The following is a 15,321-nucleotide window of genomic DNA, read 5'->3' as shown; positions in this document are numbered from 1 at the left end:
CTAATATATATAGGGTTGCAAAATTATGTTGGTTTCACCATTTTCACGATTTTTGATTTATTGGGTTTGTGTCCGCCCGAAATAGCAGAACAACTATTACATTGAACCATTTGATAATTATTTAAAAAGTTGGGGGTTACACAAATTGAGGATTTTTGGGTGTGCTAGATTATTTGACAACGAAGTCGTAATGCAATTACACTGTGGAATATTGCGCATCAATTTACTACAGATGAAGAAGAGAAATCGCACAAGAGTAGGCCAGTGTTGCCAGATCTACTGTTTTTCAAATAGATTTCCTGTTTTGGCTATGGGGCTACTTTTCTACTATTTGAGAGTAGAAATCTGTGGATGCTTTCACTTTTTATAATACTTTCCAAATGATTAAATAGTGGAAATTATAATGTATGTAATATATATTCATGAAATATATTTTCTACTGTTAGTTTGTTGTGAATTCATCATCGAACAGAATATATCGGTATGCCACCTTAGGCTCACATAGAAATATCGTATCTTAAAGCATAGATAGATAGGTATAATTGGAACTTCTGGCGTAAATGAATCTAAAAACCACCATCTCTCGACGTGCATTTCTCTAACCAAGTTAGCATCATCAGGAGATTAAATGGAATTTTCATGAAAAGGGGTTTTATGAAAAGTATTTTCTAAGATTGAATTGTACTTAGTCCCTAGCTTGAAATTAACAAATAAATGTCGACCTGTATGCTTAGTATTTATTTTTCATGAGAACGCACTTTACAAAAGTGTTCTTCGTGTTCTTCACACCAGTGTATGTCCCTTCTAGGGTTTTCGATAACTACTTGAAGTATTTCTAACAGGCATCTTCTTCGCATACAGTTTTCGTAAACTCTTTTCTTAATGATTCCGTTTTTGTGGACGGTTTCGAAATTCTACTGATCGTTGAATAGTGAACTTGTTTTTCTGAATGCCGTTCGTTGAAACACTGCAGCTTTTCGTGTTATAACCACAAATCAAATATACTTCTGCCTTTAACTCTGGATGACTTCATTTCTGGATGAGACATTTGTGTGATGACACAAGTTTCAGTAAACAAGAACTCCTAACAGGTGAGTTATGAAAAGTCATACTATTGAAATATATACACTCGCAGAGAAAAATATTGCATATTTTATTTTAAGCCTTAACTTTATGTTTATTTCTATTTGTCTGATAATATTTAATCAGTACAAGCAACAGTGACGACAAAAATGAAAGTTCTTTGAGGCAACATAATAACAGTTCAGTACTTATTGTTTCTTCCCCTAGCTCTAACGATAGCCTGCATCCTCCTGGGCATACTCCGCAAAAGGTTTATGATGGTTTCGTGTGGAATTCGATTCCATTCTTCCTGTGCAGCAATTATTCGTATGTCTTTTTAGGAGGATTCAAATATGTTCTATGGGATTTGCGTCAGTACTGTTTGGTGGCCACTTCACTGCCTCGAATCCAACAATTTGAAGATACTGGGTGACTGTTCTTGCAGCCGGTGCACGAGCATTACCATGCATTAGCACGAAATTGTCGTAACCAATGAATCAGCCGTAAGGTAAAACATGCTCTTCAAGGATGTTGCGTATGTACCAGTCAGCATTCATTCTTAAATTCACCTCTATGAGCTCGGTGCGACGACCTTCATACCCGAATAAAAATAATGACACTGAAAGCATCGGCTGCAAAAACCTTAACCATTTTGTCATTTCAATAGAAGGTTACAAATTTGAGTATTATTTTCATTTCCTAATATTTTGTTGTATTTTTGAAACAGATGTACTTTATTCTTGAACGAATTCAATGTTTTTCGGCCTGTCCTGAATGCTGTTTGACTTGAAGCCATTAAATGCATCTGATATGGTCGCACATGCACTAACTTTTGGAGGTACTCAAATTTCGACTGTGCACATAACAAAAAATATACCATTCGTTGCAAATTCAATGGACCACATAGTAGTTTTCGTTCTAAAATTTCTGAAGAACCCATATCTGATGAAATGAAATGTATATCAAGTTAATGGCGCGTGATTAAAATATAATTTGGTTTCATTTTCAATCTCATTCAGTACATTTGACGTTGATTTCTCTTCTAATTTATTATTGTCCATCTCGCTGTCGGTCTGTCAACGGCAAACCGCAGTGAATGATTAGAAGCTAGTTTACGTAACAGTTGTATTTTCGGATGGAACCACAACAAAAGAATTTGGTTATACCTCTGACCTACATCGAAAACGCTAATTAAAACCTTGTCGAAACATCCCCAATTATTTGTTATATCTAGGTACAATATCTTGACAGATGTAATGATAACCTGTCGATACACAAAAGGTCGTGTCTGCTGGGGTGCGGTTATCTTTTATGACTATTTTTTATGTAGCCGTGTAGTGATTAATACTTTTGAATTGACTTTCTATTGAATATAACATCCACCATCTGTCTGATGCTCGGCACGAAAAACGTTTCTTATTTTTATTTTGTCAACAGGTTGATCAAAATCAAAGAATGGGTTGATAAAAATGATCCGGGATCACAAATCATTCCATTTTCCGGCGTTTTCGAACAAAGGTTACTCGAGGAAGAAGATCCAATATTGAGAAAAAAAATTCTCGAAGACAACAATACAACTAGGTAAGTAGACTATTTCGAAAATTTTAAAGTTTCAAAACTAAATCCTGTCACTTTTAATTTTATCTAATATTTATTCTTCAATCATCCTTTCTCTCATCTCCGTTCGTTGTGGAAACTCCTAATAAGCTTGCGGATTTTTTCGTTCAGTTACAAGACTCTTAGCTCAATAACTTGAAAATAACAAAAGTAGTGTAACTGTGGCACTACATTTGTTATTTTCAAAACAATAGATAAAAAAACAATTTTGTGTATTAATTTTAAACTGCTTCTTGATGGGAAAAAATACCGTTCAAGCGAAGCAATGGATCAAAAAAGTGATAAAAGGATGCGCTCCATTGAAAACAACAATTAAACGTTGGTTTTCTGACTTCAAACGTGATGGTAGAGACAGTGATGATGCAAAACGCAATGAACGTCCAGATAAGGCAGTAACAATAGAAAAAATTTAAAAAATCCACAAATTCGGTTTGAATGATCGAAAAGTGAAGTTGCGTGAGTTAGCTGAAATTGTAGAGATATCAAAAGAACGTGTTGACTTTATATTGCTTAGCATTTGACTATAAGAAAGCTCTGTTCGAAGTGGGTGCCGCGCGAGCTTACTCTTGACCAAAAACAAGAACGTCTTGATTATTCTGAAGTGTTTGGCCATGTTTAAACATTTGTGATGCACTGTTTGAAACCTTGAGTGTGGTAATGAATATTACTGAAGTTTTATCACAACACCAAACCGTTATTTTAACACCTCGACACGTGTTTCGACCACCAAGTGATCATCTTCAAGAAGAAGATTAAACAGTTTACTCGAAGTGTTGTAAAATATCGGTTGTATATTCTCAGGGTCGGCGCGATTCCCGAGGATTTGTGGGTTCTTGGAATGAAAGTCTTTGGATTTCCTTAGCCACTGTCTGTTTATTTAACCAGCTGAGTTATCCCGGAACTTTAGATTGATAGAGGAAACAGTATTCACCTCGTAAGCTACAAAAAAATACATATTTTTCCAAATGGAAAACACAATTGCCACAATAAAAATTTCATATGATAAAATTCGGAAATTACAAGATTACATAATTTGGTTAACGTACCTACAAAAAATACGGGTACAAGCCAGAATCTTCGAGATTTTGCTATATAAAAACCCCAAGCACATTTATAACCAGAGGTGTTTCTGTATGAGAAATCAGCACTAAAAAGCACTCGTAGAATCAGATAATTCCGTTCTGGCATTCAACTAGTTTTGGCAATTCGAACCTAAAAACATTTTTCCACCAGAGTAGAATACGTGGCACCCTCTATCAATGAGAGCAGTAGAAGCGCAGTACCAGCGTAAAGGAAATAATTTTCGTTTGCTCTCGAACACCAGTCGAACTAGGCAATCGTAAATACATGAAACATTTATAGACCGGTTTTAGTTCCGGTTAGAGTAATATAAAAAAGATCTGCTACAGTGTTGAACTAACGGTTTGGTGTTGGGATACAACTACAGTAATTTTCATTTTCAAACATAAAAAACCGGAATTTTTTTGAATAGAACTGGCCGATACTTGAATATCCATATTAAAACCCATTAATACAGTTTATTGAATGATTTTCACTATAAAGGGTTTTACAAAAACCGCGGCATGCGGTACATGCTATACAATAGCTTTCTCAATAGCTTACGCCTGAAAATGATACAGGCGGAAAATAATACTATTAGTAGTACTCACTAGCTTGAAAATAATACAGGCGTGAAATAATACTGTTAGTATTATTTTACGCCTGATGCCATTGTATAGCGAAACACGTGTCAAGGTTTTTGTAAAACCTTTTATATACAGTAAACTATATTAATGAGTTTTTCATAATTTTTTGTCGATATGTGACAATGGATGAAACATGGAATCACTCCGGAATCAAAACGATCGTCATCTGAGTGTAAAGCAACTGGCAAACCTCGTCCAAAGCGCTTGAAAGCACAACAATCGGCTGGAAAGGTTGTGGCCTCTATCTTGAGAAGGGAAATACCATCAACAGTGAATATTGGAACGTTTGAAAGCCGAAATTGTACCGCATATGGCAAAAAAAGAAATGTTGTTTCATCATGGCAGCGCACCGTGTCACAAGTCAATGAAAACAATGGCAAAACTGTATGAAATGAACTTCGAATTGCTCCCACATCCGCCGTATTCGCCAGATTTGGCTTTCAACGACTACTGGCTGTTCGCAGACTTTAAAAAAATGCTTATCGGTACGAAATTTCGCTCGAATGAAGAGGTTATTGATGAAAATGAGGCCTATTTTGAGACAAAAGATAAATCGTTCTACAAAAGTGGTATTGAAATGTTAGAGCGGCGGTGGAATGATTACGTTTTGATGAATAAAAAACACGCTTTTGAAGAACATCGAACTAAAAAGTTGAAAATATTTTTTTAAATAAGCTTAAAACAATAACGAACGAAAAATACTAGTATTATTGTGAAAAAAGCGACGGGCGCCTAATTTACAAAAAATATGGCACAAAGCGCCCACGCTTCTTTCACAATAATACTAGTATTTTTCGTTCGTTATTGTTTTAAGCTTGTTAAAAAAAATATTTTTAACTTTTCAGTTCGATGTTCTTTATAAGCGTGTGTTTTAGTTTTTTGAACTATATTTTTAATTTTTCAGTTTTGTATGCTATAAAAGCGTGTTTTTTTGTCTTTTTAAACTATATTTATTTTATCTAAACTTTGAGATCAATCAGCCGTATATTGTTTAGAAAAATTACCATTGATATTTTCGTACAGCGCCATCTGCCCGCGAATAGATCAAGTAATAATGTCGATATATCAAGGAGTTACGTACATCGCCATCTGCCCGCGTATAGATTAAGCAATAATGTTGGTAATTCTGTCAAATACAGATCCCGAGCTTGAGAGTTACAAATATACATACATACCGGTGAAGCTAATATAAAGCGTGTAAAAAAGCGTTTTTTTTCTCAAGCCCGGGACTTTTCAGCCCATTATATTGATAATTTTAGGCTCAATGTAGGCTCCTTTGATTTCCCAGCGCTGAATGTCGACGTGTTGTTTTTTTTTTAATCTGTGGAATTTTTTGCAACTATTGATCTCACAATAATTTTTCTCTCACTTTAGCTTTCTTGTTTGGGTATTTCTTTCGAAAGAAATATATTTGGAAAGTACAAGGAACATTAGAGCGGGTCAGAATTGCCATCTGGTGGGTGTAATTTCATTACTGATTGAAGAACTCTTGAAATATTTCATCATCCATTAGTAATCAGTATTTTGCCTAGCGAGATTTTTTTACGACTGTTCATTATTATTGTAAGGTCACTGTTTCCAAGAAGGATTTTGATTCGGTTCTGTCAGATTAACAGTAAAGCTATCAGAACCCACAATTTTTTTAAACTGCACGTGGAAGGCGACAATATATTTTCAAAAAGATTATTCCACTTCTAACATATGCAATTCTATCGAGGAGCGAAACTTTAATAATTAGCGTAATGAAGAAGCCTAAAATCATCCCAAAACTATTGCAAGATCAAAATTTACGAAATGTTGATTTGTTTCTGCCAGCTCAACAGTAAAGCTCACTGAATTTTTGAAAAAAACAACACATCGAAATTCGGCTTTTGGGTTCAAAGGAGCCTAAAATGAAATTTAAAAAAAATTAAAATTAAAAAATAAACATTACAGCCTCTACTACGGGTGAGGTAATCACCCAAATATTCAATTCAATTTAATCCAAAGACAAAAAATTATCCAGTAGTGTAGTGAAGGAGGCTGAAATGAGCCTGAATATATCAATTTGCGCATGCTTTTCATTCAGTTGCAGTACGATTCATTTTTATTTATTGATTGTACTCTTCACAAATTTTTTCAAAAACTACACCTCACGATTTGATCTTGTGGAGATCAAATCCTGAGGTGTAGTTTCTGATCTTCATCAAGTAACGGCCGAATCAATCAGAAAACTCTTCACAATTCCTAATTCAAAAGTTCTACACAATCATTCTGGTCTTCTCGAGATATTACAAAATTTGATAAGTAACCATCCTTCGAAATATTCTTGTTTTGGCTTCTCAATCTTTATACAAAAAAATGGGAATCTTTCAAAGAAAGTAAGGAATCAGTTTCATAAAGGTAACTCTAAACTAAGATGTGTAAATCATGCAAAGAAGTAACTTTCTTTGGAAGATTGACACATTTTTTTGTATAAAGATGAAGAAGTAGAAAGTCAAAACCTTTCTTACCCGAAAAATATAACCCTTTCAACTTATTCTTGTTTTCTTTTAAATTTTCCTTTTTTTTTTGTTGTTTCAATTTCTGGTTTAATTTTGCCTACTAAGTAGTTTCGCTGATTCAAAAATAAAAGTCTGACTTTTCTTTTGTTCTTTTGGACAAATTCTGCATACTATGTATTATTTACTTTGTGCTGGCAAAGATTCTATATTCACTCAATATAATGATTCTCTGTGTTGTTTCGAATATCGAATTCATAGACACCGACTTTTGTCGAAATGTCATAAATTATCAAATGTATAGATCAGAAATTGATTATATCAAATTATTTCAGGCCATATTTACTTTGAAATGATTGTTTACTCATTTCAAAACATTTCATAGAACCAATCGTTTCAAGCATGTTTGAAATAGTTTCAGAACACTGTTTCTCGAAATCTTACACATAATCACAAGTATCCGCTCGGTACACTCTCCACAACATTTTCAGTAACACAGCAAATTACGCGTACAGTAAAATGAAAATGTAACCGCTTCACTATAGCTGTTAATTGAATAATTTGTAAAATAAAAATGCTTTTGAAAAACGTTTTCAACCAGCAAATCGTATTTTTCTGCTTTAGAAAACGACTGGTAATGACAATTCGCGACGCAAACATAATGAAAAAAAATAGTAAAACAATTTCATACTATAGGTACTTTCAAGCTAAGTACCTATTCAATTTTTTCACATTAGGAATTTATCGATGTCATTTTTTGAATGTAATTTATCTGTTATCAATAATTTGGTCTTAATTTCATCACCCTACTGCCCTCGAATCTTACATGATTCCGTCCCCAATTTAAAAATTACCGACGGAATGACAAATTCATTCCGATTTCTGACCACGCTCATGCAGTCGGTATCTTTTCGTCGATAATAATAGGTTTCGGAATCGAGTCGTCTGTCTGCGTTCTCTATCTCCTACTCGAATCATTCACTAAAAAAAAACGTAAGCACCGATGCCATTATTGTCATTAAGTTGAATTTACCATTGTGCAGGCCCAGACGAGAGATGAGTATGCGACGCAGAGAGCGGGAGTAATCTTTGGGCTATAAAGAATGAACATAGGGTCGTTAAAATGTATTTTTGGTCATTAGTGTCTTTTTAATAAATTTGAAAGATTTAAAATCTTGGTAAATATAGGGTGCGGAGAACATTCACATTTTGAAATTAAAGTTGGATCCGTCAATGAATAGGTTAGTTGCCATTCTGCAGACCAGATTGTTAACTTTTGGTGTTATTATTACAAGGAAAATTGTGATGAGTTAATCGATTTTTATACTAATGGAAACATATTATTAATAAATAATTTTGAACTGCAGAAATTTCCTTCGGGTATCTATTCTATGATCTATATAGGTTGTTTCCCAACAATGTGTTTATATTTAAGGTTATTTGAGAAAATGGATATTCATATGCAAATGAAATTGTAGTAAACGTCCTAACTTCTGAAGTAGTCTTCTATAGTTTTCAGATTTTTTTTGGAACTGTGATGTGACTAAATATTTTTGTGAAACATAGTGAATGCTGACACAAAATTTTTTATTTATATGTCGAAAATGTACTTCGTTTGTTGATGGGCATACTACTGATTTTTCTCTTGGACTCACATTCTCTAGAAATTGCTGGAACTGTTTCTTGTGGTTGAGAAAGAAACTATGAATTTTGGAATATGTATTCAAATTTCATTTAATCACGTCTACACTATTTAATGTAAGATGATCTGAATTACGTACTAGCCATTGGTAACATTGTTATTTACTTGCAATGCACTGTGTGGAACCTTTGGTGTAGTAATGAATGTTACTTGATTTTTATCCGATCACCGAACCGTTATTTTCAACACCTCGACACGTGTTTCGGTCACCAAGTGATCATCTTCAAGAGGAAGATTGAACTAAATCTACACACAATGTTGTCCTTATATATATATATATATATATATATATATATATATATATATATATATATATATATATATATATATATTAAGACCTGCGTCTTAACTGTCTTAAACTCAATTTTACCAAGTGATCATCTTTCTCTTGAAGATGATTACTTGGTGATCCAAACACGTGTCGAGGTGTTAAAATAACGGTTTGGGGTTAGGAAAAAACTCCAGTAATATCAAATTTTACAATGTTACCTTATTTACTAGTCAGGTAAATTTGATAACTAAAAATATTTCGAGGTATTACCTCTCATTAGTCCCGGGAAGACGACCCAAACAGCATTGTGCCTGGGACTCGATTCACTTCAACGTGTCTTGACTGCATGACCTTTAACCTTTATCTGACAGAAAGATATGTTTGTTAACTAGTAACAGCTCCATTTCAAGAACAAAGTCCCAAAAGTGGGGAAGAAACATCCCGTGTACCAATACTCTAATGGAAATATCAAAATGAGTCTGAAGACTGTGTAGGGAAGAGATACATACATACGTATAAGAAAATAAATATTTCGAAATGGAATCTCATAACATTCATATCTCCCAAGGTACCTACAAAGTAGGCTCTGGTAAATGCCTACCGGAAAACAACTACTTCTTCAGCTAATACCACGATGGACATTGAATTATATATGTCCGACATTTAAGCAAGATACATTACAGAGAATAATCTAGTAGGCATGTTTCGAGATATTACCACTCATGAGTGCAGGAAAGATCCGTCTCAAACAGCAGTGCCTGCAGTCAACACGCCTCGACTGCATGCATAACACCTTCGTCTGAGAGAAAGATTTGTTACTAATTACAACTCTATCTACTAGAACTAGATGGAATATGTCGCTTCTCTCAAGAACTTCGAATTATGAGAGATGAATTCATTTATAATTTGATATCAATATCAGCTCATGCCGATGCCGTTGACATACAAAAAATTAAGCTCAACAACTCGGATTTTATCATTAGTGATGAACTTGCGATTGAACACCGCGAGAGCTGAAAAGAAGAAGGTTTTCTGAAACTTCTGTAAATTGTACGATGCGAGAAAACCTCACTGGAAATCAACTCATATCACGTACCTATTTGGTAAAGTTTTTGAGTTTTAACTGTGTTACAATAGAGTAAAAATCGATTCAATTCGAGTGATATTCACGAACGTAATAAAAAATAATAATTCATTAGATGAGTATCAAATTATCACCGAAACTCACTCGGTAATATCAAAAAACATAGATTTGACTTATATGAACATTACCACTCAAAATAGTTACAAAAAATACAGGTCTATTTTTCAAATTTCAAAGTTGAGGCTGTCCGACGACTCCTTTATAAAAATCATATGACACAAGGAAACTTCCAATTTCAATGTTCAAAGAGATTTTTTTAAATTCTGCAAATGAAAATTTTCGACTTTTCCCGTATATCCCTGGAACCAGTTGTCAGTTTTCCGTTTTATTCATTAGTCGTTGTATGTAGGCTTTCACGGCGAATGTTTCCGGGCTTATCGGCCGTAGTCTGCAGGTTTTTATACCTGACATTTCGTCTGCCCACTGCGGCAAATATCGAAGGCGATGCGGCAACGGTTGGTAAACTAAAAACGGTCCCGATGCGTCTGTTCTTATAACCGGGTGTCGGACGGCCAACTGTTCGTTATCCTGGTCCAACCCTCCTTCAATTATTGGGAGAATCTTTGTGTTATGAAGTGCCGGAATCCATGTCTTATTGATGTTTGACATTTCTTCCTTGCGCTTTGAATTATTCTTTTGTTTATGTATTTCTATGGCCTCTCTAAAAAGCCTCGGATAGTATCCTCTGGGTTCATCAAGAACGTTAACAATGTCATGACTGCTCTCTGAAAGAGCGCGTTCTGCAACTACCGATGTATCTGTTTGACTATAGTGGTTACTTCTTTTATATTCAGTCAAGAGCGATTCAACGCGTCTTTTAGTGGTTCCGATGTAGAACGAATCACAACTACACGGTATTTGGTATACTCCTGGGATACCTAATGTATCCTTGGGGTCTTTAGCTGACCTGTGACAACTCTTTTCAGCCGTCCGACACTCAGTCCCGTAATAAGTGCAAACGTACCATAACCGTTTTCATTTTGCGCATCGCAGCAAAGTATATAGAACACTTTAACAGTTTTTTTTCGAGGACAAGTTTTTTTTCAAGGACAAAACACTGGCACTACAGGAAAATTCTTAAGGCGCTCTAAGAGCGGTGTCTGTGTGATTCGCCGATAATAAATTCATTTGAAAAAATGTTTTCAGGAAGTTTATTCCACATAATAAAGACGAAACTTGTGCGAGCTGAGGACTAACGAAGTCTTACCTTTTAATATGTGATTTCTTATTCCAAATGAAAGAGTTTTTAAACACTGAAGTAGGAGGTGCACTGAGGTGAACCTCAAAACGATGAGCAGTCACAGTCCGTCGCGTATTTGTGATATCTACCGTTCTTGGTGGAATCAACTGTGCCAAGTCACACAAAATTTCTATACCTTTGACACCAAATGATTTGAGGCCCATAAATATAGTACCGGCAATATAAAAAATTTTAGAAAAGGCAGCCTATAGTCAGATATACTCTTATGTCTCTGATAATAACATCCTGCCTGAACACCAATCTGGTTTTCGGAAAAATCACAGTACATCTAGTGCTCTGTTGAAAATGACCGACGATATTTTTTCAGCCACCGATAATGAAAAGGTCACTCTTTTCTTGTCTCTCGATTACAGTAAGGCTTTCGACACCATGAATCACGATCTGATGTGCGCTAAACTTGTTTTTTTTTGTTTCAGTATGGAGGCATGTGACTTTATCAGTTCATTTTTAAAAAATAGAAAGCAACGTGTTGTGATGAAGGGTAGTCAGTCTGATAATATGAGTGTATGTCATGGAGCCCCGCAAGGTTCAATTCTCGCCCCACTATTTATTATCTACACATCTGACTTCTCCAAGGTCCTTAAGTTATTCAACATTCATACATATGCAGACGACAATAACTTGTACTACTCCGTTAAAGTAAATCAGCTTATTGATCACGAATCATCGCTCAATAATGATATAAAAAATCTTGTTCAGATTTCGCAGCAACACTGTCTAAACCTTAATCCTAGTAAATCATCTTTAATAATTTTTGGAAAAGCCAAAGATCGTGGAAGGGCCATAGATAATATCGATTTGTATATTGATGAACATTCTGTGGAATTGACTGACAAAATAAAATGTTTAGGATTTCATATAGACTACAACCTCAGATTTGTTCATCAAGTCAATACTCTCATTCAAAGGTCGTACGGTACTCTGAAACATCTGTATTCAAACAGACAATATCTTAGTAGGTCTCTCGTACTGACGTACTGATTCTATCTATGTTTAATTATTGCGATGTCGTTTATGGCCCTTGTATCGATTCCATAACTTCTGCAAGAATTCAGAAAGTACAGAACGCCTGCATTAGACTAATATTCAGCTTGAATTACAGAGATCATGTGACCCCTTCCATCAATCAACTTAATTGGTTAAAAATGCAAAACAAGAGAATTGCATTTCGCTTGTTTCATTCACAAACTGATGAAAACAATAACCCACTTATTTGGTAAATAAACTTCTTCCCAGACATTCCGAATCATAACAGCACTACCTATGAACGATCCTTCACGTATCATGCTGTAACAATGTATAATTCATTCACTGAATCTTTGAAAAATTCATCACTACCGCTATTCAAAAGTAAACTTAAAACTGAATTGCTCAGCCAACACTGATCCAAGCATAAACAATTGAATTTAATCTTACTATTTATTATCCTGAAGTTGCCATTTATTTTTTGTAATGTTTCTTTATTTTTTCAAACGTGGTTGAGTGGAAGAATAGCGCTTTGCTAAACTCCGCCACGTAAAATAAAGACCATTTATTATTATTATTATTATTATTACTTGAACACCTCCCGTGAAAGTGTTTGACGTTTCCGGGCGTCGCAAGCTTTCGCCCGATTCGGTCTTTTCAACAAAGTATTATTTCAATCCATTTAAAATGAAAATCGAGGAATGAAAAACCTGAATACTTGGTGTATATTAGAATAACCAATGAGCCATCAACAAAAAATTCGGTGAATTAATTTTTCAGTTTTCGATGGACAACCAAAGATGTAAAGAATATTTGAATAGCTTTTGGTATATTCGCAAAATAGAACCCCTTTTGAACTAGTTTACCTAAACTGTCCATAAATTTCCAATCATTTGTTGGCGGAGCTTGGCTCGAATCTTGAGTACTGTATGTGAAATTACGAATGAAATGCCACCTTAATCATTATTTTCGGTGAAATTTTGTGAAATGACATTTGTCGATCCCTACATCTCGATCAAGTTACGTGAGTGAATGCCATAACAGAAGAGCTAACTCAAACAACAACATCAAACTATTAATAAAACATCAACTTACAACGCAAGATGAAACATGAACCAATAAATTGATGCAGTTTCGTCCTATAAGGAAATTTTCAAACTTATACAATAAACTAACAATGATTGATTACATTAGCCCTTATATAACACCACTGTAGGTAATAATAGAGGTATCTAGCTTGATTGAGTTCTGAATTTTGTTTACGAGTGACAGTGTGGACATGCTAATTTGAAAACCGGTTAGTAAACTAAATGGATTTGATCATTTAACAGGTTGCACCCGCAATGTTAATGCTTGTGAATTTCCAAAGATTCCAAATAATTGAGTTTGCAACCCTTCCATATCGTTTAGATTCGGGAACTTGTGGTTACATGCCAAGGAACGGTTTGAAAACATCGCATCATTTTTATCTAGTCTGAACGATCTTTCATGTTCAGCACACCATTTTTGGAAATTTCGGCCACATTGTCCCACGTAAACACTATTACACTCCGGACACTCAATCTTATAAACTCCAGATTTCTCCAACTTGTCCACTTTATCTTTGTCATTGAAAAGGAAATCAGATAACCTGGCATGTGGCCTGAATGCTACTTCCACATTGTTTTTTCTGAAGAAATCGGCAATTATCTCTTGTTCTTTTACCAAAATATATTAAAATTACCCATTTCTTGATTTCTGATTGTTTGATCTGGGGGTATTTAATCTGTAATCTGTAACATGAACCATTCAATTCAATGGAGTTATTTGTCCTGAATATTCCCGATATTCGAATTTGTGACAAATATCAACAGCACCATTTTTTTAGGTATACAGTGGAAATACTAATAACTACTGTTTCATTTTCTATAAACACTTTGTTTTTATTCACAACTCTTATCCCTTTATTTTGAAAAGTTGTTATTATCTCCAATAATAACGTTGTTATCAATGTTTATAAGAGGTCTCATATTTTCCAGACTTCGAAAAAAGTTATATTCTGGAAGAACAAAGCAGTCGACACAACAAAAACTTTTAGTGCAAATTCTCTACGACTAGGAGAAAGTCTATAATATTATACTGAAAAAAAAAAACTGGGAATAATTTGTGTAAAGATATTTATAAAAAATTAATAATGATATCGTTACTTTCAGCGCTCTTGATAAAATCATAGTTCAAGGATACAAGTCTCTGCAGTTAGAATACTTCTTTACCTCTGGACCAGATGAAGTGAAAGCTTGGACGATACAGGTAATTGATAATTCAAGTATTTTTTATGTCTAAGAAAAAAAAAATATATACTTATTGAATTCAATAATACTCAATGGATTTCAATTTATTCAACAAATCAAAGTATATGTAATGTTATGATGAATACTGTTTCTATTTATATAATTACATAAAATGTTCATGTGATCTCATATACTCATTCAGATACTTTCATTTTATTCTTCTTCATTTCAATTTTCGCGAATAGCATTTTGATAAAAAAAAAGTATATATTAATCTTTGCAGATTTTCGTATTTTCCTTCACTGAATATCTTACTACTTCTTTAAAATATAGCACAGAAAAATAATGAGAAGTAAACTGATTTACCGTGTTTCGAATGAATAGTCTATTTTCCTGAATATTTTTATACTTACAAAATAGAAAGAATAACTAACTACCTCAGGTAGATCACATCTTGATGAGAAAACTGCAACTACTCTGTCATCATGCCAAATCGAGTGTGTCATACAAGAATACTCATTAGAAAATTTCCAATGTTTCTTCACAAACTGCGACAAGTGGAAATAAAAGGCCCATTAAACTGCCAATGCGAAAGTAAATAAATTGCTCCTGCCCTGAAATTGTCTCTGGAAAATTTGCATGAGAATACATGCTCTCCGTCGACCGGAAAAATGTAAATGATGGAAAACGGTATGAACGCTTTCGAATTTTCGGAATAATTTCACGTGAATCGGCTAGAATTTACAATGAGTTGAATATAAATTCCTTGAATATTGAGAGATGGTGAAGAAGGAACGTCATGTAATTCATATAAAATGTCTTAGGAATCATGCAGTTGAAAC

General features: G+C 34.3%; 1 protein-coding gene across 1 annotated transcript in view; it reads left to right on the top strand.

Moving 5' to 3' along the window:
* Window positions 1-15,321, top strand: part of LOC111514125 (obg-like ATPase 1) — a 95,450-nt gene that overhangs the window by 67,618 nt on the left and 12,511 nt on the right. The window contains exons 8-9 of the mRNA XM_074172326.1: window positions 2,500-2,643; window positions 14,402-14,498. Coding sequence (XP_074028427.1) covers window positions 2,500-2,643; window positions 14,402-14,498 — 241 coding nt within the window. The remainder of the gene's footprint in view (window positions 1-2,499; window positions 2,644-14,401; window positions 14,499-15,321) is intronic.

This window comes from Leptinotarsa decemlineata, unplaced genomic scaffold (assembly GCF_025532065.1).
Source record: "Leptinotarsa decemlineata unplaced genomic scaffold, Ldec_3_MD MMD2_tig00000090_RagTag_RagTag, whole genome shotgun sequence".
Lineage (NCBI taxonomy): Eukaryota > Metazoa > Arthropoda > Insecta > Coleoptera > Chrysomelidae > Leptinotarsa > Leptinotarsa decemlineata.
This window is presented reverse-complemented; position numbering and strand designations above follow the sequence as displayed.